This window comes from Parasteatoda tepidariorum, chromosome 10 (assembly GCF_043381705.1).
Source record: "Parasteatoda tepidariorum isolate YZ-2023 chromosome 10, CAS_Ptep_4.0, whole genome shotgun sequence".
NCBI classification, from domain to species: Eukaryota; Metazoa; Arthropoda; class Arachnida; order Araneae; family Theridiidae; genus Parasteatoda; species Parasteatoda tepidariorum.
Genome location: NC_092213.1, coordinates 4,021,125 through 4,047,968, shown reverse-complemented (window position 1 = coordinate 4,047,968; position 26,844 = coordinate 4,021,125). Strand labels below are relative to the sequence as shown.

General features: G+C 26.7%; 1 protein-coding gene across 1 annotated transcript in view; it reads left to right on the top strand.

Moving 5' to 3' along the window:
- Positions 1-463: 463 nt before the first annotated feature.
- LOC107454275 (transcription factor SOX-4-like) overlaps positions 464-26,844 on the top strand; it is an 87,691-nt gene continuing 61,310 nt past the window's right edge. Inside the window, exon 1 of the mRNA XM_016071406.3 lies at positions 464-1,358. Coding sequence (XP_015926892.2) covers positions 740-1,358 — 619 coding nt within the window. The 5' untranslated portion in view covers positions 464-739. The remainder of the gene's footprint in view (positions 1,359-26,844) is intronic.

Here is a 26,844-nt window from a genome sequence, read left to right as displayed (position 1 = left end):
TTCAATGAGAAAGATACTGAAAAAAACCTTATCCCTTTTGAAAATCTTTATATTTATTCACTCATTTAATATTATTTTATTACTTATTTATTTATTTACTTTATTTTATTTTTATTTATTATTTTTTTTAATTTTATTATTTATTTATTTTTTTATTTATTGTTATACGTGTTTGAATAAATTGTGAAAATCAAATATTTAATAAGATTCTGAAAAACTGATTTTATAAGTCATTTAATGTCCTCTATCTGAAGTAATTCAGGAAAAAAAATATTTTATTTCTTCATATTTTACACATTAATGCAAATATAGGTAACATATTTCATTTCCGATTGATTCTATCTCTGTTTTCCTCTATCATCAGCAATTATACCACTTCAGAACTATCTCTATCATCGATGAAAAAAAGAATAAAAAACATTCTATTGTATTCACTGAAACACCCTCACACTAAGAAGAACCCTATCAGAAAACCACCACCTACGTATTAGAAAAACCATCCAAGAGAGCTGAGGAAAAAGATGAGAGTGAAAAGTTTTCAACTCACCTGGAGAGAGAGAGAGGATGAAATTTGGCTCTCCCATTGGTGGAAAAAGTTTAGTGACGTCACTACCCCAAGCAGGATCGAGTGAGGCTCTTTCGGCAAAGGATCAGATAGGAGAATCTAACCCGTCGTACCTGTTGCATCGAAGGTACTTGCTTCTATGTTTATGTGGTACAAAACATCGTTTGCATTTGCATGCATCTTATTGCATTAGAGGACACAATGTCTGCTTTTCAGCAGGATCCACCCCCAAACGATCCTGGATCACCCTTCCACCCCCAGGATATGTCCGGCATGATGGAACTATACCCACGTGATTATAGTGGAAGTCCGGGAACTTCCAGGCAGCAACAGGGGAGTCCAGTTGCCGGATATTACTTAGCGGGAGGATCTCCTTATGCAAGGGGTTGGCCACAACAGCAAGGGGACTATCAGGGAATGGTTCAGTATGGTGTGCCGGACGAGACAGGATGGTTGCCGGACGGTGCTTACGGACTCGCGAGGATTAACTCTGCCCCGGCGGACTTGTCTTCGATGGAAGCACCGCCTGCTTCGGAACTGGGGCGCTACCCTGGTGATGGGGCTGTGAATGAACCGGGAAGTTCTCCGGTGCATGATGTTGTCGGTTCGCCCCTGGCAGCCGCGGAAAGTCCCGTCGATGTTCCTTCAACCGCTGGTAAAGGCGGTAGAGCTAGCCAAGAACAGAGAATACGGAGACCGATGAATGCTTTCATGGTTTGGGCTAAAGTTGAAAGAAAAAGACTAGCGGACGAAAATCCCGATCTTCATAATGCAGATCTTAGTAAAATGCTGGGTAAGTTAAGAAATAATTTTATATTTGCGTTTGTAAAATGAATAGATTTTACTGTTAAGTTCGAAAATAATATAATAAATAATATATTTTATTGAATTACTTACATCGCATAAATAAAACACAGTGTGTCCATACACACTTGAAAGTTTCCTTAATAAAGAAAATATTTTTGTCCCCCTTACATTTCCTTCTAATGCATTAAGTCAGCGGTTCTCAAATGATGTTTCGTGGAACTCTAGAGTTCCGTGGATGCTTAAGATTTTGCTATAAAGTTCGAAAATAGTATAATGAATAATATATTTTATTGAATTATTTACATCGTATAAGTATAAAACTCAGTGTGTGCATACACACTTGAAAGTTTCATTAATAAAGAAACATTTTCATCCCCCTCAGATTTCTTTTTAATGCATTAAATCAGCGATTTTCAAATGGTGTTCCGCGGAACTTTAAGACTCCGTGAAAAGATCATAGGTGGGTTTTCCGTAGGTTGGGACATTTTTTTATAGCCAGTAATGATTTTTTGAAAGATGGTTTGTACCCGATTAATAATCCATTACTTATTTAATATTAAAATTGTTTTTATGAAATTATTTGTGTAAAATTTCAATAAAATTGAAAGAGGAAATTTTAAGAAATATATATTTTTCTATATAACAGTACAATATATAAATTGCTAAACGATATGCATTTATAAATTATTTCATCAGTATTTCTCGTTGAACTTAGAAATTCAATATAAAATTACCAAATTTACAAATAAAGAATTATTTTTCTTTGCCTCTCTAGCCTCTCTCACAATTTATAATAATTTTTAAAAAAAAATTATAATTCAGCTTATTTATTCAATTTCAACTTGAACGTCAAAAACTACTAAACTTGACTTATAGAGTAACAAACGTAACCTCTGCAGATTTGCGAATTCAACTACCTAACATAAAACTTAATTTTAAGACTTATTCATGAAACAATGAAAAAAATTCATCCGCATTAATTGTTTCTGAATTAATTGGAAGTTTCTTGCTTCGTTTGCACCTGCTAAAGAACGTTTTCTAAAAAGTCAAAGTTCCACCAAAAGAAGTTCGATCGTTTAGGGTTCCGCGACTGAAAAAATTTAGAAACCGCTGCATTAAATCGCTTGAAATGCATCACAATTTTTCGTATTACTTATTATTTAAATCATGAGTATCAAATTTAGATTAATAAATTAAAAGTAATATTTTATTGCATTTGTAAGTATTTTGCGATATTTTAATTTTATGTACTGCAATTTTCGAACATAAAAATTTAAACTCGTTTTTTATTTTAGACATCTTTAACACATCATTAATGTTTAAGTATCATAATAAAAATTAAACTCACTGTCTAGTTATTTTTATTTTTTTTTATTTCTTTGTAAATATCCGAAGTTATCCAAAAATGATTACTTTAATTTTATTTATAACTCCATCAATATATTTGAATTGATCTTAAAAATAATAGTTCTGTTACACAGCTTTTAATAAATTGTTTTTAAACAATATTTTGAATGAAACATTGTTAATCTGATGAAATGTTTTAATATTATTATATACGAGTCTGAAAGTAATATAGCATTGATTTTATTACAGATACGTAAGTTTACCCTTCTATAATGAAAAGCATTTCTCAAATTCTGCCAAAAAATTCAAATATCAAAATTGTTTTGATTAAATATCTGTTTTATAAGAGATGAATTCCAAATTTAGAAAGAAAGAAAAAAAGAAAAAACAACAATTTTTAGTTGTTTTTATTTATCTATAATGAGATTCCATAGTGCTCATAAAAATATTAACAAGGAAATATTGTCCATAAATACAAAAGTACAAACAATTATTGAATACCAGCCCTTCGTAGAATCCATGAAGACAAGATCAAATTTGTTCCATCAAAAGGGCCATCATATAAGAATTGAATTTTCAATACTTTGTCTCATGGTGTCCATTATCAAAAAATTAGGAAACGAAATCATAAAAAATCATTTTGAAATGATTTTTTTCACTATTTTCCCTGCAATGCTCCCTAAGAAATGGTTTTATGAAATTAAAAATGATGATTCAATGAACTGGGAATTTCAAAATATTCTTTTAATGATGATTGCTTATATTTTAAAAAAAAATAAAACTAAATATTTGAGTGCATATATTTCTTTTAATATTATGAAAAAGTTAAATTCTTGTTATATATCCTAACAACTAATAAGTCTAAGTTGTAATTGTATATATAATATTTGTAAAGTTATTTAAAGCACTAAGTCAATATTTTTTTGATCTTGTATATTCTAATTTTCACTTACGTAGTTTGTTAAAATAGGGTAGCTATAAAATTTAAGATGGCGAAAATGCTGTTCCCATAGAATCTTCCTTTCGCAAAAAGCAACCGACCCTACACTATCAATTAAAATTTTTTTTAAAGAAAATGCTTAAATCTTTAACTCAACGCATTAATTAGTGTAGTAGTATTAAATTGTTATTGTGTAACATGATTCATCGTAATAAAATATTACGGTGGATATACAAGAGGTGCATATACTTCAACGCATTAATTACACGATACAATACAATATAAAGTGCAACATTTTTGGCTGCATTTATATCGGTATATTATGTTTATTTTTGTAATATTATTGTTGAAAAATTTAAAATATATATAATGTGATTTATGATCTAAACAATACACGTAAATTATACGTAACAACATTTAAAGAGAAAGAAAATATCTCAAAATATAATGCGATGCACAGTGCACCATAGCCGTTCATAATACATTTGTAACATTTTTGAAAACATTTATTTCAGTAAACTGTGAACTTAACTCTACTTTTAATATAATCGAAAACAGTGTAAAATATAACTCAATGGTAATATATTATATACATTGTCTTAGTTTCAGAGAAATTGTTTTAGCGATAAACAGTAAAATACTTTTTGTAACTTCCATGTGACAATAATGTAGAAAATATAATATAATATAATTTCATTTTTTGTAGTTCCTATTAAATCACAAATGATAGAATTATTTCATATGTATATGCTCTAGTTTTAAAAAGTTAATGCTAGTACCTTATATTAAAATCGTCGACATCCTGGAACAAAGAACAGATATTTAATTCGGATATTAAGTATTATTTAAATATTAATGTTCTCGTATATTACGATCATGGATGTCTTTGTAAGTACAAAAACGCATTTCTTTCGGATGTTTCGTTTTTCCGTCCGTGCCTAGAGCAAAATATCCTAGGTATCTTGGAATTTTGATGACTAAATAATGTTTCAGTAACAATATATGGATGGTTGTATTATTAACCTCACACGCATTGTTTTTTAATTAACTATGTATCTCAGTAATTATAAATTAACTATGCTAACAAACGATAACCATGTTGAATTTTAAGCACTTTAAGTACCTTTTCATTAAAAATCAAAGTTATCATCATACATTCAGTATTCCTTTAACAATGGACATAATTTTAATGTTTTATCAAATGAGAAATCTAATGAATTACTAGTTGTTTTGACGATGCTAAAATGTCACAAGAAAGTTGCTAAAATATATCAAAACAGGGGTTGACATTAAAATTTGTCATTGAAAGTGTGGCAAAAATGTTTTAATTCAATAAGATTACATTTTTAAAATGTAATTTAAAATGCAATGAATTACATTATTAAAATGTAAAAATTAAAGACTTATGTTATCATTTCTAAGACTATACTTTCAAAATTCTTGAAAACAATTTTATTTTATTTTAAAGTATTAGTTTACTAATAAGATATTGAAGTCGCTTAAAATTTTAGGATAAGTGAATATTTTTAATTTCATATAATTTATCACTGTTAAAAAAAAATTTTTAAATTACATTTTTTTCAATAAAAAACATTGATTTATTTTAATAGTCGTTGTTATTTTAATAGTAATTCATCATTTTTCATTTCATCCCTGAATTGTACGCTTTGAAATTGAATTTTACGAAATTCTAAATTTTTGAATTCAAAATTCTAAATTTTGAACAAAATTCTAAATTTTTCCTCAATAACATTAAAAACATGTTAAGAATAATAAACCTTAAATCAACGTGAAAATGTGAAATATTAAATATTTAGATTATCGATCAAATTAGAAAACAATTGTTAACATAATTTTGTAAATAGTTTTCCTATAAATTTCCTAAATAAACTTAAAATTGATTTGTTGATTGTTATCAAGAGGAAGTTAATAAGATAGTGGTTTTTATGATATTTTTATTCCAATTATAGTTTTTTGTTAAAGTTTTCTTTACGTATACAAATCGTATTAATATTTAAGTTATGTTTATTAATGTTTTAGTTAATACGTCTAAATTAATAACAGAAATTTATGCTTTTGTTTAAAAAGTTATTTATTAAATTTGTTTTCAAAACGAACAACCAAGCTTTCGATTGTTGAACAAATACTGCTTCTAAACTTCTATTGTTTCGATAATACTGAATCTACAAAACTTAGCGTAATAATCATATAATAGAAAATGATAATTAAAAACTATTTCTTTCAATGCTGAGAAATTTCAAGTATTCTTTTATTTTCCTTTCTTCTCTTTTATTGTTGTTGCCATTCACGACAACGAATATACTTTGATATTAGAGATGCTTCTAATTGTAAAAGGTATTCAACTTACTTAACCCTATGGATTAGAATCTGTAGGAATCAGAAAGTTCTCAACTAATCTGGCACTCAAGGCTAGATTTCATTTCAGAAATAAATATACAGCCAATTGAAATCATCAAATCCAATAACATTTTCTAAGAGTTCTTTGATTCCAAAGTTATTAATTTTTATAATAGAGTATTTTGAATAGTAAACGTGGTATGAAACAAATTACTTCTTTAGTAGTGCTGACATTAAATTAAAAAAGCTGAGCTAGCGTGTAAGAAAACTATAACCAGATACTGACATTGTTCTTCATTCGTTTTAACTAAAAATGAAAGATCAATTTTTTTTAAAAAAAATATTATAAAAAAAAATATTAATAAGGCAATACACTGTAAAAAACATTCTGGTTATCTAAGTGCAGAGTTTATAAAAATCCTTTTATCTTAAAATCCATTTAATTGTAAAAATCATTTTCACCATAAAATTGTAAACCGTAATTTTTCCAGCAATATTTATTGAACTAGTTCAGTGATTTTATAGTAAATATTACTGAAAAAATTACGATTTATCAGATTTTCTTTGCATGAAATTTTACTGTAAAAAATACTAGCAACCTGAGTGCAAATACTTTTTACTGTAATTTGATTCAGAATTTTTCGCAATGAATATTGTAATTTTGAATTTTGGTGGGATTTATAGATTATCACTTTTTATTATTTGAATGATCTTTATAAAACACAGTATTTTACTGCTTCTTTTTAAATTTACAGTCTGACAATAAATATCGTTTACATCATAATACGTATTAACAATAATCCCTGATATATGTAAATTAGGCAAAATGCTCTGGAAGTTACTTTGACGCAAAATCAACCTTTGTAACTTTCGCAAGCTATGTTTAGAATATTTTTAATTCGCACTCAGTCCCTTTTCTATCCTATTCAAAAAATTGTAAAGGATGAGAATAAAAAAATTTCTTTTGTTTTATTTCATTTTTATAGAGCTTAATAGTCATTGGTCACTAAATAATAATCGTTGGTCACTAAAATTAAATATTTTTCGAGTTAACCCGTGAGTTTTGATGCACGCACCCAGGAATAAATGCTATCACACGAATAAATGCTTCAATATACTTCTCACATAAAAACAATTGTGGATATTCCATAAGGATACATATATCTGGACCTAGATGGCTGTATTAAATAAATAAAATATAGGCTTTTTTGCATTTGTATGCTTCTTAAGTACAATAAAATTTATTTAGTGTTCGCAAACTTTTCAAGAGCAATCTAAGCCATTTCGAGCTAGTATGCTTCCTAAAATACAATATAAGCTATTTGTGCTAGAATGTTTCTAAAATACAGAACAGGCTATTTTGCGTTTAAGTGCTTATTATGTTCAGTACAGGCTACTTTGTGCTCGTATGCTCAAGTAGAGTACAGACTATTTTTCGTTTGTGTGCTTCTTAAGTATAATACAGGCTAATTTGAATTTGTGTGTTTCTAGAGTACAGTACATGCTACTTTGCGTTTGTGTGCTTCTTAAGTACAGTACAAACTATATTTCGCTTGTGTGCTTCTTATGTACAGTACAGGTTAATTTGAATTTCAGGCTTCTTAAGTACAGTACATGCTATTTTGCGTTTGTGCGCTTCTTAAGTAAAGTGCAGTCTATTTTGCGTTTGTGCTGTTGTGTCAGTATGCTCCTAAAATTTAGTACACGCTACTTTGTGTCAGTATGTTTCTTAAATACTGTATAAGCTATTTTGTATTAGTACGTAAATAAATTACAAATTAAATTAATTAATTTTGGTGTACTTAAGTAGAATATCAGTTATTTTGAGTTAAACTGGGTAAATAAATTTAACTGTTCCTATAAATCTTATTCAATTGAGGCAGTAAACATGTAAGTTTTGCTGCAAAGTAACATTTCTATTTCTTGTAAATACCTAATCCAATTAATTTGGTTTGGTTCCTATATATCTAGAATAAATTATTTTGAGATATTATTGCGCAGATATTGAGAGTAAGTAATGTTGAGTAGATTTTTCAAGATGATATTTTTTAAAATGAGATTAAAAATAGTGTCGTGCTAACTTTTTTTGGAAAAATAAACTCAAAATTGAATTAAATGGTAAGAATTATGAAATATTTTTATCCATAAATAGAAATATATTACTTAAAACAATTGTATTTTTAATAATTTCTGCACAAGATACTTAATTTAAAAATATAAATTTTTGTTCTCATGTAATACAAATATTCAAATCTCTCAAACATACATGTTGCATCAAAGTCTATGAAATAGCTTAGAAATTTATTTTATATATCTATAATTTATTTATGTATATATATTTACTTAAAACTTTATTTATTGAATTATAAGGTAAATTAGGTCCCTGACCCCCCCAAATATGGGTAATAATTTTATTTATTAGTTGTTCATTTTTGTGGTTTTTACCCCCTTGTAATTGCTATAAACATTTCCCTATTCTTTATATTCTTAGTAATTGTATAGAACTTTTAGAACTATAGAACTTTATAGAATATTTGAGAGTTTCGAATTAATGTTTATAATTTCAACAAATATTTCTAACTTTATCTATTTATCCATTGAGGCTTTTACTTTAAGCGCATTTCATCACTACGATATTTGTTATGCGATTTAGGAGACCATTTGAATTACAATTGCTAAAAGCTAAACTGTAAACAATTCTGGATCATTCTGGATACAGTAAAAAGTACTGGTATCCTGAGTGCATCAACTGTAAATCAATTTTACCGGACAGGTCATTTTCACTGTAAAATTTTACAGCGTAACTTTTACAGTGAGATTTATTTAATTTTAGTGCTTCAGTAATTTTACCGTAAATATTACTGAAAAAACTACAGTTTATCATATTTTTGATTCGGAAAAATTTTACCTAAAAAATTGAACTTACGGGGGAAATACTTTCTCCCCTTTTTAGCGTAATTTGATCTGAAATTATTTACAGTATAACTCCATTTGTACAATTGTAAAAAAGTATAGTCTATGTAACATCCTTCGTACGTCATTAAAATACAAACAAGTCGTTTTACAAACAATTTCAATGGAATAATTTGAAATGAAAATGTTGAGTTATTGCTAATGAATAATTTTTTAAATAAAATTATAATTTATTTTGAAAATATAAGTACAAAATAATGTTTTTTTGACAATAATACAAAATAATGAGCTTTAACTTACAAATTATATATAAATTTTTATTAAATTATCTATTTCACTTTTGTTCCAAATTAGCATTTTACCTTATTGTTTTATCAAGAGCACTGTACAAAATTTTGGTATATAATTGCCACCATTTTTGGTGATAATGTAAACTAAATACATTTTCAAGTACAGAAATGTAAGTTATCGCCGCGCAAAAAGAAAATATTTCAAATTAACAAAATTGACAAAATAACATTTTAAAAGAATTAGTTCGAATACAATACTAAAAATGCTGCTAGTTTTTCAAGCGAAATGTTCTTGTAATGAAGCCATTAAACTGATTCTGAACTCTGTAAAAAGTTTGAGTTTATATCAACACCAAAATGGCAACTATGAGCCAAAATTTATTAAGGAGTGTTCAACAAATTGAGATATTTCGGATCATTGATTTACGAACAGGGAATTATTTGTTTATTTTTGAAATATTTCTCTTTTTTTATCATTTAAGCTTTTGATTACAAAATATGATTTCTTTTTTACAATAAAAAATGGCTGTAAGCACACTAAAAATTTTCAGGGTTGTATTCAGTATTAACATTTAATGTCATATAGGGTTCATTTAGTGTTATATTATCTAAAGTTAAAATCATTTTAATAATTAAAGATATTGAAATCTAATCTAGAGTACTCAAAATTTTATTTTTTAAATGCTTTCAACAAATATGGTTTTTCAAAATATGCCATTTAATCTAGTTTTTTGAGTGAAAAGTTTACAATTGCTAATTTAGTTTTCTGAATATGAGTAATTGCAAATTACAAATCAGCTCATATTATTCTTCTGAAAGATATTTAACATTATAAAACTATAAATTGCCGGATTAGTTGAAGTTACGCTTATTCTTCCACCCAGCTTTCGCAAACCGTATTGGTAGTAGCACAGTGTTAGGAAGATAACACATACAAGTCAACCGAAAATCTGTTTTCTTTTTAATTATCGTTTTCAATTTTATGAAAGTTCATAGAAACTTTTTCACGCAAGCGATCTGCTGAAGAAGTCTTTTTGGGTGTTGTTATTTGCTGTTGCCATTCCCAGAAATACAAATCAACTCTGATAATAAATAATTCACAGTTCCGCAGTGGAATGAAGCGGCGTTAAATGACAACGGCGACGGGGCCGTGTCGAAACCTCTGTACCGTTCTCTTTCTACACTCACACTTTGACTTTTACAAATCATTGCTCAAGCGATGGAAATGATGAGTGTTTATTTTTTATGTATTTTTTCGTTAAGTTTTCACTCTTCAGTTAAACTGCTCAGTGGACCCTGTCGCACGTGTTGTGAGTTTTAGTAACGGTTCCAGGACACTTTCTGTTACAAAAATTGATGTAACAGATAATTACAATAACAGATAATATTAAATTCTATCGGTGGAAAAAGATTTACGTAGGGAAATTAAATTTTTAACAGGGCATGATACTTAAAATGCATTTTTGACAGATTTATTAAGCATTATATTTTATATTTTATCTTTCAAAAGTTTCTATCTCTATTTTATATATATATAAAATAGATATATATATTTATATTTTGAAAATTGTTTTAACAATGCAACAATACAAACATTAGATTAAGTTATATAGAATACATCTTACCCTTTTATAAATTATTATAAATGTGTAATATGGGAACTGTTCTGATAAATATTAGGCGTGATTTTTCTCTCAAAAATTCTTGATATCAGTAAAGTTTTATCCAATTTACAGTAGTTTTCTCAACTTTACTTGTGAAAATAATAACAGAGCTTAAACAAACATAGTGCTCAACCACTTGTGAATTTCTAATAACGAAAATAATTACAGTATTAGAACAAATAAAGTACTCAATCACTTGTGAATTTCTAAAATTTTTCTAAACATAATAGCATGCATAGTAGTGTACTAAAATAAAAAGCAATATTATGTGTAGTATTAAACAATCTGTGATTTCTGAAAATTTCATGGAAATCTTCGCATGGAAGCATGAAGCAAATGAATAGTTTTCAACTATGTGAAAATTCAAAAACTTGTCTGGAATTTGTTGACATATTAGTTTAAAAACTAGCAATAAATGACGAGGGCTCATTTATATTATTTCATACATTTAAAACAATCTGCGCACTAGAGTTTTTGTTTAAAATCATTTTATGTATTTAAGACTGTATTAAGTTTTGTTCTGAGAAATCTAGCAATTGAACATAAATCTTGTATGAAATGGAATAGTTAATTTCATAAGATTATTTTTATACATTTATTAAATTAATATAAAACTTTGTGGATGTATTAAAGGAATTAAACAAATTGCATTCTGGAATATACAATACAAACTTAAGAAATAATGTTCAGAAATGCTTTTCGAGATATCGTTGAATCGTTTTTAATTAATAAGCGTCTCATAAACTCAATTGGTAAAGTTATATAGCATTCATTCCTTTACATATGGCGTAAAAACAAGAAATTAATGTATAGTACTCAACTATATATTATTGTTTTGTTTTTAAACAATAGTACAGTACAATTTGTGCAGAAGAATTTTTGATTAAATAATTTACATATCTTTAATACTCTTAGTTTGTTTTTAATGAGGAGTCTTCAAAGGAAGCATGAATTTTACATAAAATAGAATAGTTCAATTCTTAATTATTCATGTATTTATTAAATAAATGAAGCATTACAAACGTATTAACGCCTTAGGGGATTATAGAACGCAAACTGAAAAAAAAACAAGGTTTAGAAATACACCTTTTTCCGATTAAAAAATTTAAACTGTTTATCGTTTGTAATTATAAATATCCCGTGCAGTAACTAAATATCTATTTCAATATTATTTTTTCCTTCCTGTATGGTGGCAATTGAATTCATGTTACTCGTTTCTAAAACTTCTATGCCGAGAAATTCATTGCCTGCTGTTCTAATAGAAATGTTTCAGTATGTACACCTGGCGTTTATCAAATGTGTACGTGAACCGCTGCTGACAAATGTCGAGTCGTTTAAGCGTGAAAACACCCATAAAACAGCCATTGAGAGGTAATATTAGAAGTGTTTAGAACATATATTAAAGACAATAGTGGAAATGAAATAAAAAATTTTGCTTCGCTCCAACCAGCTGGTTTAAAAACCACAGCTTAACTATGTGTTGAAGCACAAGAAATGTATATAAAAAAATTGAATATTTTTTTAAAAATTTTCTTATCATTTGTAATTAATTCTAAGCTAATATTTGAATTACATTCACAATTTATACAAGTTGGGAATTATGTTAAACCTGCCTAAATTGTTATGCATTTAAATTATTTAACTTTTGATCATTCAGGAACTCATGCGTCATAAATGAATTAAATTCTACTGTAAGATTATGAAAATCAAATGAGATAGTTATTTTGCTTATACTTGTATCAATTAAGTCAACAACTTTATTTTAGAGCAAAAAAAAAACTATCAGCAACAACTAGTATTTTCGGTAATTTATTATTTACTTGTTTTCAATATTGAGTTTTATACTACAGAATGTAAACTTTTTAAACATTCTAAAAATAGTTTAATACATTTTTAAACAATAAGGAATTGTCTCCTTACTTTTTCATCTATAATAATTTAATATATTAGGGATAGTACGATCTCATATTGAGTTTTGTGAGTGTCCCGGCTGATTTATTAATAAATTATTTTTAACCCATAAATAAATTAATTTTTGTTTTTAGTAAATAATGTTTTCAAGCAGAAAATAGATCCAGTTAGCGGAACAAATATAAAAATCAAATAAGGAACTATATAAAAGAATAAAATATATAAAAGAATGAAATATAAAAAATATAAGAAGAAAATGCTCTGCTAAAATTTTCATTTTACAATTATGGTAAAATAACCGGCAGCAGTCTGTCCATCCAATTAACTGTAAAGTTTACGGTAAAGAACATTTTATATCTTTACGGTTTTGAAACAGTTCTTAATTAGTATGGGTAATAAAAGTCATGAATCTAAAACTGTACGGTATTTAACCATTTACAACTAGCATGGTTTAAAAAGCGGCAAAAAAGAAATTTAACTGGACACAGTAGCTTGACTTATTGTTAAGTAATGGGCATTGGGGAGTGCAGGACACTGGAAACTCTTCAGTTCACCACTGAGTATTTTCATATTTTAGCAAATTAATAGAGCAAATTGTCATTACTATAATTATTCACCAAAATAAAAATAAAAATATTGTAATAACACTCATTACAATATTTTTTATTTTGACAAAGATATTGTTGGAAAGCAATAACAGTAATACGACTTTTTGGGATTCGTTTCTAGATTCAATCCAATATGATAACACGTTTAAAGTATTTTTCATAGAAAAATACATATCATATTTTGAATCCAATGGAATTTCACTTATTTGAAACTAATATTTTGCTAAAAATAATGATTATTTTCTTTGTTTAACCATTTTTCTTTACTGTAAAATAATTGAAAATATAAAAATTTATGAATTCAGATTTTTTCAATTATAATTACTTCTTTATAAAATATTAATTAAGAACAAAAACAGGTGAATATCAGTTTTAAAAAACGATTCTTCTCTAAATAAATCATATCATTTTTAAAATAACTTATTATTTAGCAAAACTGTAATGTTAATTCCCTATGCAAGATGTATTTAGTTAATTTATTACTGGTGGTAAATTGAGTCTGATGAAATTTCAACTGCACCTGATCTGTGTCAAACTAATCAGCAAGAGAAATATGATGCCACACGTGTGTCGGCAATTATAATGTCTAGCATTTAGAAGAGTGTGTTGGTAAGCAGGTGATAAGAGAATTATTTTATACGTGAAACCATTCACTGTTGCCACTTTAAAAAATATAATTCCATCCCTAGGTTCTAATAATCGTTTTTCATTAAGTTATATTTTGAATTTAATTTTTTTTATCATAAACCTATTTCTTAAACCACGGTGGGTGATTGTGCTTAATGCTTAAAAATTATTTTAATAAAATGCGTTTAATGGGAATTAAAAGTGTTTTGATTTCTAGACATAGAACATTTTTCCATTAAAATATTACATATTTTTTACCGTGAATGACCGAAATCAAGAGAATGTCGACTTTCACTGGTGAATGCCAACAATCACAGAGTCGCTTTAATGAATGCCCCAAATATTTGTTACATCCGATTTGATATTAATTTATTCGTTGATATAATTATATTTATTCGATAATTTATTACCTACTTAGGATAGATTAGGAGAGTATTCGGAGTACCGGTTAAATGCATACTGGGCAGTGGCACTTGACTTTAAAAAAAACATTTGTGTAGGGCATACCGGGCAGTGGCACTTAACTTGACCTAGTATGTATATATTTCGGGCACTTACAGATTGTCTGAAATTAATTCAGCGGTAAATTAACGAAACTAACTATTAGTTAACTATTATTAACGAAAGTAACTATTATTAATAGTAAATTAACGAAATTATTAATTTAACGAAATTATTAATTTAATGAAATTTATTCAACATTAGACAACATTAGTGCAAGGGAACAACCATCAATTTCTGTCATTCACAGTAACATTCTTTATTTCTTAAACTTAGAAAGTAATTGTTTTTAAAGTATAAAAATGTTGCGTTAATTTTTTAAAGTTAAATTAATTTAATGTGTCGGGCAAATTTCAAAATACTATTGTAAAGTTATTCCTAATTAGGTTCTAATTATCCTTGACAGACAATCAGGTTAGACATTTTCAGATATGAAACTGTAATGCTTAAGATAATTATTGTCATAATTCTGTTCACTAGATTTTTACATCAGATACTTTTGCTTACTTTATTTCAACTATTTATTTAACATCAGGCAGTAGTTTTTCAACTTTTATTAACTGATATTAAGTTCAAGACTTTTATAAAAATATGTAAAAATTAAGTTCAAAATATTAAACAAGCTTCAAAACAGTGGACTTAATAAGTGGACTTTATGAATTGATATTTTTTCAATTAATTTACTATTGATATTTTGATGATTGATATTTTTCGATTAATTTATTTAATTTTCAAAATATTTGGCAGTTAAATCATTTACTTTACAACTTTTATTAATTTTATGGTCTTCAATTATATCTTAATTCATATTTCTTGTTTCTCCCAATTTTAATTAAACGGTAAACTGTGCTTTCATAATTCCTTTTAAATAAATTACATTATTTTTCACTAATTTCCTACGACTTATAATTCTGAAGATGAGATTGTTGCTAAAATGGTTTCAAGTTCGCCTTTTTTTTTATTAGATGAAAAAATTTAAACAAAGTTTCCGAAAATCTGTTTTATTAAAAAAAAATTAATTTACTATTTATAGTAGAATTTTCACAAAAAAACGTGTCTTCTTCCCATTATAAAAGTAACACTTTAAATGAAAGCATGACAAGGTTCGCTTTATTTTTAAAAAATTTTTCAACGGAAACAAAAGATATGTTATGCATTATGTGAGAAAACAATTTTCAACATATTTCTGTGTTGAATGCAAGGCTTTATTTACGAATTTTTAAAGAATATAAAAGTAAAAAATTTTCCTTACATATCTACATTTATAAATATCTATGCTTATGAAACTATTACAAACTTGAAAGAATATAAGGATAAAAATGTACCTAATTTATTGACATTTATCTATATAATTACAATTTTTTAAAGAATATTAAACTCAAAATTTATCTACATTATCTAAACTTATCTACATGAATATTAAAAGTCTTTATGGAATGTAAGAAAGAAAATTTATCTACATTACTAAAAGTATTAGACAACAATTACATATTAAGTAATGTTAACGGTGTTTTATAATAATATTATAATTATCAGAAGTTATTTACTGTATTTCACAAAGAGTTTCCATGCATAAAAGATATTTATTCATAAGATTACAAAAGAGGTTAAATGTAACCAAAGGAAAAATAATAAGAATTAATGAAAATATGGGAAGAATAGATGCACAACTTTAACAATTTAGAATTTCCTAAATTATATTTCGAATAAACATTTTGCTTACTGCGAAAAGATCGGCGCAATTGAATATTTACTCATAACTTAACATCAAACTGATTTTTCTGAGAGTAGTATTTTCAAAATATTCCTTAAAACATTCTTCCACTACGATTAAACTATTTGCTTTGTTTAAAGCTAATTTAAATATTTTTCTTGTAAAAAATATGAAACTAAACTTCCTTTCCACCTAAAAACAACCCGAATAAAAATAAATTAATGAAAAAGAACAAAATTTAATTGCCAGTCTTTTGATCTAGAGTTCAATGTCTAGTTTGTACACGATCAAAAATCGAATCCATATATCATGAAAAACCATAACCTTCGAAACTATTTCTGAAATTGCAACACAATTTATGACAAAACATTTTTTTTTCCAAAACTACATACGGGAAACAGCTCTTCTTTTTATAGATAACCTTTTTTAAAAAGCCTCACCTTCTGAAAACCTAACCTCTGAACGCCCAAGTAACCTCTTCTTATGAAATTTTTAAGCGATTTCGAAGAAAATACCAACCTCTCCATCTCAGGTAGGAAGTGATATTCTGGGGATGTATTTATGGGTGGAGATATGGTGTCAATAAATCAACTAATAAGGGTTTTCAACTTGTGTGGTTTGTGAAGTTGAACGTACGCGACAATAGCGGTGACACCTCTGCCTCAACGAGAATTGCTCGCCGTTTGTTCTGAACTGTCCTATCAGTGTTCCATCTTTAAATGACCACGTGTCTTTGGTTTTAACTTCGGCAGAGAGTGCTTCGTTAAAAAACAGTGTTGCTTTAAAAGATTGATAATGGAACGAAAACGTTCTTTTGCTTATGTATCATAGCATTTAACGGAGAATGTGTTACATTCTATATTTTTTGCATTACAGAAATATAAACGCTTAATATTACTTTACTTTCATTTTAGAAAAATGTTTTCAATTTCAGGAGTTTTATATTACAGGTACTGATATTGCAAAACTAATATTCTTTTCCTTATCAGTATTAGTCACAAATGTCTTTCATTTTAATGTTTTTATACTATAAGAATTCAAAAGCATGCAAATACGCTTAACTTATTTAAATTAAATGGTTTGTATTTAATTTACAATTGCTCTGTTTGTTTTAATAAAAAGTAAAAAAAACTTTCATAATTAATGTTATGTGATAAGATTTAATTTGTAACTCATTTTTTACACATTGCATTGAAATAGCTAGCAGATAATGAATTTCGTTTTAAATCGTGTGCTTTATATTGATATAAAATTGTTTGCTCTATGCTGAAATAAAGTGAAAAACATTCACAATCTAAGCAATGTAACATTACATAATTGTTAATCATCATGCACTTTTTACACATTACATTGAAATAGTTAACAGGGAATGAATTTCATTTTAAATCGTTTGCTTTACTTTGATATAAAATCCTTAGATTTATAGTGATATGAAATGAAAAACATTCATAATCGATGTTACATTAATAGAATTGAGAATATATAATTCTACTTTCACTTCTCGCACTGAAATTGTTAACAAAGAATGAGTCTCATTTTAAATTCCTTTTTGATTTTAAATAAAGAGCATTGATAATCTAATTTTCCTAATAAAGATTTATAAAATACCTAAGGATCACATTATAAAGGTGTTCGAAGGATTTTCTTTTTCACTTTCATAAGATAAGATCCGAGAATGTAAAACCAATTTGGTCTTTACTTATCAGGATTGATATAAACTGCTTTTTATTTGAAAGCATCAGCGTGAGAAGAATTGACAATATAAAAAGAACTATTTACTTATTACACTAAAACAGTATACAGAAAATTTGTTTTTCTTTAAGCGTTTGCATTTTATTGATCTAAAATGAAGAACATTGATAATTTATATTGCATTATAAGAATTGGTGAAAAACTACTTTTAACATTAAAAAACAATAGAAATTTCTTTCTTTTGGCATTTTTTAATATGAAATTTGATATTGTAAAGTAGATATTGGGTCGTTACATTGCCAGCATTGGTATGAAATGCTTTCAATTGGAATTTGTTTGGAGCGTAAAGGATCTTTATTAAATTATAAGGATTTGGATTGTAAAGGCTAATGGATGAATTATTTTAAAATAGTTTTATATTTTTTTATTTAAAACATTTTATATTTTAAAATACTAAACATATTAAATACTTTATGCTAAATATATTTAGCATAAAAGAGTTATTTGCTTATTGCATTAACAACTTCTCATTGTAAATGTTAAATATGTAGAAGAAAAAGAATTTCATCATATTTATTAATTAAATTATTATTATTTTTGAATACTTTTTAAATGTTATTATCTCTTATAATTTAAATAGTTTAAATTATAATATTTTTGATACCGAGATTCAATATTGCATTTTAAGGATGTATTTAAAAATAATTTTATTTGTATGTTTCATATTATAATGACTGATCATGTAAAGTTATTCTTTCTTTTCCTATTTTCAAGATTTTAAAATAATACATTTACCTTTAAACACTTTTACAACGTAAAATCAAGATTTGATTTTATATCTTAATAATCCGTAGATAAATAAGCGTGGCGTTAATAAATTTGCTTTCAAAATTAAAACCTTTCCTTATTATCAAATAATTATCAAGAATTGCAAAATATTAAAAATATATAACTCTTTTTACTTAAACATTTTTGCACCCGACCACGATTGTTTTAATCTTTCTCATTTCAAGACATTTTAAGGCAACTAATATATAAAAATATACTAATTTTAACCATTATTTTGAAATAGGTAACGCTACAACCTGCAAATCATTATAATATAAAAATCAAAACTTGATTTCACACTTTTAAATTTTACGATATAAAACTTTTAAAATGGAAGGCATTCTTCTGAAAGTATTGAAAGGTATGCCTTCTTATCAAAAGTTTTTGATAAAAAAGTAATATATATATTTATATATATATATATAAATAAAAAGAAAGATCGAATAAAATATAACACAAAATATATGGTTATAAAAAACATAATATAATATATAAAGATATAATTTATCATACGATATAATTAATATAATATGTAATATGGTGTTAACATATAGTGCATTTAATATAACTTGGCACAATATTATATATAATAATAATAATATGCAACTAATCATGGTAAGTTGAATCTGTACTGTTTATCTCAAACTTGGTTACAGGATATTAAACTTCAACTTGAACGGGAGTATGTAACACTTTACGATGTTTGCACCGAATTTCCAACGTATTATGCTTCAATGATGAACACTTTTTTCTGTGAGTGTATTGGATGTGCGGCAAATTTTATTTTCCTTCTTCTATTGCGAGACGATAAAATAATACATTTTTATAAGACTTCAAATAAAATAAAAACTGAAATAAGGATTTTTATCTAGTATTTAATTATTAAGAAATTATATTTAATATTTGTTTTTATAATAAAAAGAATTTGAATTTATTATTACATCATTATATGTTTTATTTTATATAAACTATTCAACTTGTCTTTTTAAAGTTACTAATAAATGTCATCATAATACCATGCGATAAATTATCTCTCAAATATACATCAGTATATAAAACATTATCAATTTGTTAAAACATAGATTTTCTTTAGAAAAAAAGTTAATTCTGTACTGGATTTTTTTTTTCGACGGGCTTCTTCTTAATCGCATACCTCGTATAATTATTTTTATCATGTAATTTAATTAGTCGGACCTAACTTACAACTAACATGTCCGTTAAAAACATCAACCCAGTAAAATAAGAAAAAAAACAACTAAATCGTAGCACAATCCAGGTGACGGCCGACCACTAGGCTTCAGCACCTGGCGCGCCATCTGTAATACCCCTTCATGTGTATCCCCCACCCCCTCTTTTGAACAACTCTAGAGGGGGAATGGAGCAAATGTATCCTCATCATGGAGTAGGAAGGGGGGTAATATTAAAATACTTATAACCAAAACAACTATTATTCATTGCCCTATTCTGTGTACTCATTTGCATATTTATTGGTTACAAAAAAACTTGAACAGAATTTGAAAAACGTGTTGTGGATCAACAAGATGAATTTGTAAATATTTCAATGGTTTGGGAATTGAGGTGCAAATCATAGGAACTGTTTTTCGAAAGATCTTCCGTCAAATAAAATAAAAATTCACAATTAGTGCGTTTTAAAAGGGAAAGCTTTCCTTTTATAATAACTAAATCAGCGATTTCCATAAAGTGTTCCGTGGAACTTTAGGGTTCCGTAAAAGATTTCGGGTTTTCTGATAATTGAAACTTTTTTCCACCCAGAAATAATTCTTGAAACGAGTGATTCTAGTTATGTTTAATCAATATTCAATTATTCGTTTAATATTTCTGTTGCTTTTATGAAATTAGTTAAAGTAAAATACCAATCAAGAGAAGAAATAACAAAACGTTAATTTTATATAATTTTAAATAATATAATACTGATGATGACATATTATTATATTTATGATGACATTTATGATGACATATTATTATATCCCAACACGCTTTTCAAATTAAAATCAATAACTTCGTCAATAAAGGCGTTATAAAATATAATATCAGTAAGGGCGTTTTTTCAACAGTTTTTTTTTCGACAAAAACCATTGTCCTGATTTTTTTTATTCATTTTCAGCTTGTGCAAAAACACTAAAATCAAATTCCGAACTAATCTCGTTCTAACGGTTAGATTCCAAGATTATGATTAACTGCCGGACATAATAGTTAGTTTAAGATTATTAGTGTTAAACAATAAAAACATTTCAATCTTCCCTTAAAGGATTTTAAAAATGATAGATAGATTTTTATTGGTTAATAAAACGAAATTACAAAAATAACGAAATGACGAAAATTAAATGGAAAACTTTAAGTGAATCTCTTGATTTTATAAACAAATTTAATAATGCTAGCACTAAATCATTTTTAATGGTAGAAGGATCTAAGTTATTTCTGATGTCTACTGTGCATAAAATAAAAACCAAACAGTCTCAATAGTTTTTGACATTATGATTGGATTTTTTTGCTCTCATTGTACGCTACACATTACATTGTACATGTACTTCGTGTACACTCACAATTAAGAGTTTATATTTCTCATTTGTTTTATATGGGGGCTCTTAATAGTAAATTAAAACCATAAATTTCATAATTTTTCGCAGTTTTAAATTCATATTGTACTCGTATTTTAGAGGAAAATTGCATTCCATGAGGTTGCATTCCATCCGAAGTTATTTCCTTATTGAAAATATACTAAAAGAAATGCAACAAAATATGAAAATTAGATCGATTCAAAAGTAATCTATCTGATTTATCAATTCTTTAATGTTCTCTTCCAATATTCAGTAAAAAAAATGTTATTCTGTAAAATTCCTTTATTCATTAAAAAAATGATTTTTTTAAAAATTACATAAGTAATTAACATTTTGAAATTAAATTAAATTCGTTGATAATTCTACTAACTCAAATAATGAAATATAAATATTACTGGTTAAGAAGTCCCAACACATTTTGGTAAAAGCAGTAACACATTGAATTACATTTGATCAAAGTGTCACGACAAAAGAATTACATAATTTCACTTCTGTCCAATAAATAAATTGTACAATATACAATAAAAAATATAAATAATAATTTAATAGCGCATTTATTACAACAGTACTTTTTTTAAATGTATAATTTTCATTAAATCCGCTTTTTATAAATAATTTTTTATTTATTTCGATTAAAATAAATTGTGTTTTCAACATAATAATTTATGGTTTATGGTCTACTAAATGTCAATTTAAAAAATTCTCTTCTTATTCTGATATGCAAGAAGAAAAGAATTGACACAATATTTCTCATGAATCATAATTATAAATAATCGATAACCAAGAATTTAAAATTTATTTGGTTTATTTCTGATCACATATTATGGACTATTAGTTTATTCATGAATGAATCATGTATTTGGTAAAAACTTCTCCATTGATTTGCGAATGCAAAACAAGAATAAAATCTTGAGTTATAAACGAAGCCGTCAGGGAAAGTAAAATGAAAAAGTGAACTTAAGAAAAGCTAGATAAACAAAGAAGAAAAAAACATTTTAAAAAATTGTTTTTTGAAGGCCATCTGTTTTCAAAGTCTTTAAGACAACTGACAATCTCGAACGCAGACTGTTTGCCAAGAACTAAACGCGACAGTTAAAAAAATGTTTTTTATTCTCTGGTCTGGATTCAGAAGTCTGTATTTAATAAAGAAAAAAAAATATTTGCATATTTATCATGCATATATTTCTTTTTTTATTTAGCTATTAAAATTGCACAGCATTGCTTACTATTTTTGTTTGAGAAATATGAGCTATACCTTTGTATTGAATTCTTAAATAATTACGATGTGTAAATAGAATACATTACAATGCTAGAAATGTTTCGGAAAAAATGGTTAAATAACAATTTTCTTAAATGCTTTTGTATCATATTAAAATAAAACAGTCAAATAACCATAAATAAGATGGTATTCAAACTGTTAACCGTGAGAAAAACGGTTTATTAAGTGCTTTCACCTAATACAGCTAAACAACCAGAATTTTATCTCACCAACTATGAAGCCACTTAACAACACTTAATGAAGCCACTCAGTTCCTTGACACAGCGTACGCATTATGGCCGAGAGGACTAATCTGTCAGTCTCATGAACTACAAAACTGGGGTTCGAATCCCGGCGTTGACGTCACTGTAATGCCGCCGTTCCTTCAACACATGATGAGTTTCCAGTGTCCTGCATTCCCAAATTTCAACCCTGCACTCTCCGATGCCCATTTCCTAACCAAAAGCTTAGTTCCTGTGCCCAGTTAAATTACATTTTCGTGGTTTTGAAACTATGCTAGTTGTAAATGGTTAAAAAACCATTTAGTTTTGTATTCATGATTTTTTATGCATACTAGTTCTAAACAGTTTCACAACCGTCAAGGTAAAAAATATTTTTTTACCGTAAACTTTACAGTTATTTGGAGGGACAAACTGCTGCCGGTTATTTTACCATAATTTTAAAATGAAAATTATAACAGTGTAAAAGAAATTATGAATAAATTGGAAACGATGGCATTGCAATAGTTACATTTTAAATATTTCAGAAATGTATCAGTAAACTGCTAGAAATTTTGATCTATATTATCGTTAAGATTTGCTGCAAGAATAATGTGGTGCAAAGTTGAACCATATTATGGTGTAAATCAAACCATGTTAAACTTGATCACGCATTTACGATTTCAAGGTACTTGAACGGAAATGGGGCTTATTTTTAACACTTTTTTGAATAAACAGTGTAGTGCAACATTGATAATAGCAAATTGAACAATAGTCATTACTTAATTATGTAAATTCAAATTGTTTTAAATTAAACCAGCATTTCATTAAATATTTATAAACTTTTACAATTCCTGACAAAATAACATATAGAATATATAAAGTAATGATACTCATATATTTTACTCCGACTTTTTGTTACATTAGTCCATTATATTCCGAAATTAAAGTACATGCTTGAGAATATTTCAAATTTTTGTATAAGACAAAAAATTGTTTCAATTTGTATAAAGAATACATTTTTTCAAAAATCAAAGCAGTCTAAAACTTTATGTTTTTGAAATTTTATGCTATTATTTTTAAATTCATGTGCAGTTTTTCTAGGTATACTTTAATAATTTTCCAATATAACAGTTTTAAGAATAAATTATTTAATAGATTCTTTATTTTTAATGCAAATATTTTTTTAAATGAACTACAAATCTAGAATTTTGCAAAATATTATTATTTCAATGTGACCAAAAAATTTTGTTTTACACATAAAGTAATATTTAATCCCTATAACATTCATAATATAGTAAGATTAATTTAATACTAATCTTGGAATTTAATAAAGTACATTAAAAAATAACTCTAGAATTTATGCAGAGAATAATGTATCATAAATTTTAAACTTTTCTTAAAACATTTTTATGTAATTAAAATAATATTTATTATATTAATCAATTTGTTCTTTCTCATATCATATTATCCTGTGATTCGAAATATCATTTTGTACATTAAAATATAATTTAAACCTTGTATTGGTATTTTAATATCATTTTATGTATTAAAATAATTATAATTTATTATGCATAAAAGTTTTATATTCATTCAAATCCTTTTTTTACTAAATATTAATCCGAATACAAATTATCACAAATAACATTCATATATAATAATAATATGTTTATAGATATTGTAATATATGAATGTTTCATTCCTATAACTCTTCATAAAATCTCGCTCCCTTATCTAAAAATATAGTCTTTTTAACACCTGTACAACACAAAGTGATTTGTATGCTTTGTTTAAATTGATCTTTCTATTGAAATATCCTTCTGGATATAAAATATCGTTCATAACATTTAAATATAATAAATAATATATGAATGTTTAAAGAGATATTAACAATAATATATGAATATGGATATTATTTAGTATGTAGGAAATTTTTATACGTATATAGAATACATATATTCAAATTGTATAATTACTGAATGTCGTTCAAGATATAAATTATCGTAAATAGCAATATAAAATACGTAAAGGTCGATATATGCATATCATATTGTATGAATATTTCATTCATGTATCTCTATATAATATTTTGCTCCCTGTAATATTTAAAATATTTTTACAACTGAACAAGATTTAGTGGTTTGTATTCTTTGTACTAAGTATTCATTCCATTGAAATACCATATAGGATATAAAATATTGTAGATAACATTCATATATAATAATGCGTGATTGTCGATATGCATATATTACTGTTTGATTCAAACATCTCTAAATAGCATTGCATTTAAAAACCGCATAATATCCTATGATAAACATTTTTCTTTTTGGTAACAACTTGAAACTTTTGTTTAAATTTTTCGTTCTGTTGAAAGGGCGTACGGGGTTAAAAATATCGTAAATAACTTTAAAATATATGAATGTATGAATGTAATGTATGATTCATACATTTTTATATTTCATATTTTATAACCGTCGTTGAACAGCCGAACCAATTTTGAGTCTACTAACGTTCAACTCTTTGTCATTTTGATCCCAATCCAGAAGACAAGGAAATTTCTGGATCAAATATCGGGAGAAATTTGCCTTCGTGTAGGACTTTTCGATGTCACTAACCCGCATTTGCGTTACATGGAGAGGAAAACCTCCCATGGTTAGCTTGACGACATAGGGACTTAAACCTATGATCTACTGATGATATTTTACGTCAGCATTGTAGTCGGGTGCGGAATTCATATCGACCAGCCATCGAGGAGATTTGAACCCGGCTCACCTCATTAGAAGACAAACGCTCTATCCCCTCAGCCACCATCATATCCTAAGCCATAATGGCTCATATAACTTTATATAACATTTTGCCCCTTGCATTATTTTTTTTTAAGAAAAAAAATAGTTTTATCAGCTGAAAAAGATAAAGCTTGGTTCTAATTGAGATTCTTTTTATATTTTCTGAAAAGTGTGAAACGGTACTCGCTTTGTTAAGCAAAGTTTTTAAAAAAGAGAAAGGGAAAAGGTGGTGTAAAAAAGGGGAGAAAGAAAGCATAAAAGAAAAAAGAACTCCATATCAGACAACGAATATAGCTCGGGCGAGTTTTTCTGGGAGGACGAATTTAGACACTTTGATCGTATTCACGAGCTTAGGCGAAAAGACTCTCCCCAAAATAAAGGGACTGTTGCCAGCAATCTCAACAAAAAGATGGGCCGGAGTCCAATTTCCAGCACCGGGTATCCATTTCTATATATTTAAACAGACGCGAATGCCTACTTTCAAAAACACTCCATCTAGATAACTTCTTTTTTTTTTCTTCTGAATGTTCCATGACAGACCCTGTCTACTTGTGGAGAGGAAAAAAAAGTTGACGCAGACTTGAAAACGGGAGATTTTTTTTTCTTTTTTGCAATAGTAATTTTTATTTTAATTTTTAATATAAATCTCGTTCAAGGATAAGTAATTAGCTTCTTATATTTCTTTTTTTTTCTTCTTTTTTTTATATCGTTTAATTTGAAACAAAGGTCGCATGAGTCGATGCATATTTTTTTAGAGTAGTTTTTTCATTTTCTCTGATTTTGTTCCTGTATGACAGTATTGATTATTTGCTTTATAAACATTCACAAAAAAGGCATACTGCAAAAAATTATCGATAAAGTTACGGTTGAAAGAAATGACTCTAAGGGTGACAGTACTTTTTACCGTGAAATTTCCTTTTACAGTAAACTGTTACGGTACAAAAAAACGTTATATCGTATTTTGTACTGTAATATTTACTGTCATTAAAAATAATATTACTGTAAAAGTTACGACATAAAATTTAAAGGTAATAATTTTATCAACAGATTTTTGCAGTGTGAACGAAGTGCCACTCACTAATTGTGATGTTTCTTTTTTTTTTTTTTGCGGATAGTTTATTAGATATTAGATTCTTCTGTAAAATTCATAATTTTCAAACACTACAATCTGTTCTTAAATACGACATGAAAAACCGTTTATATATATATATATATATATATATATATATATATATATA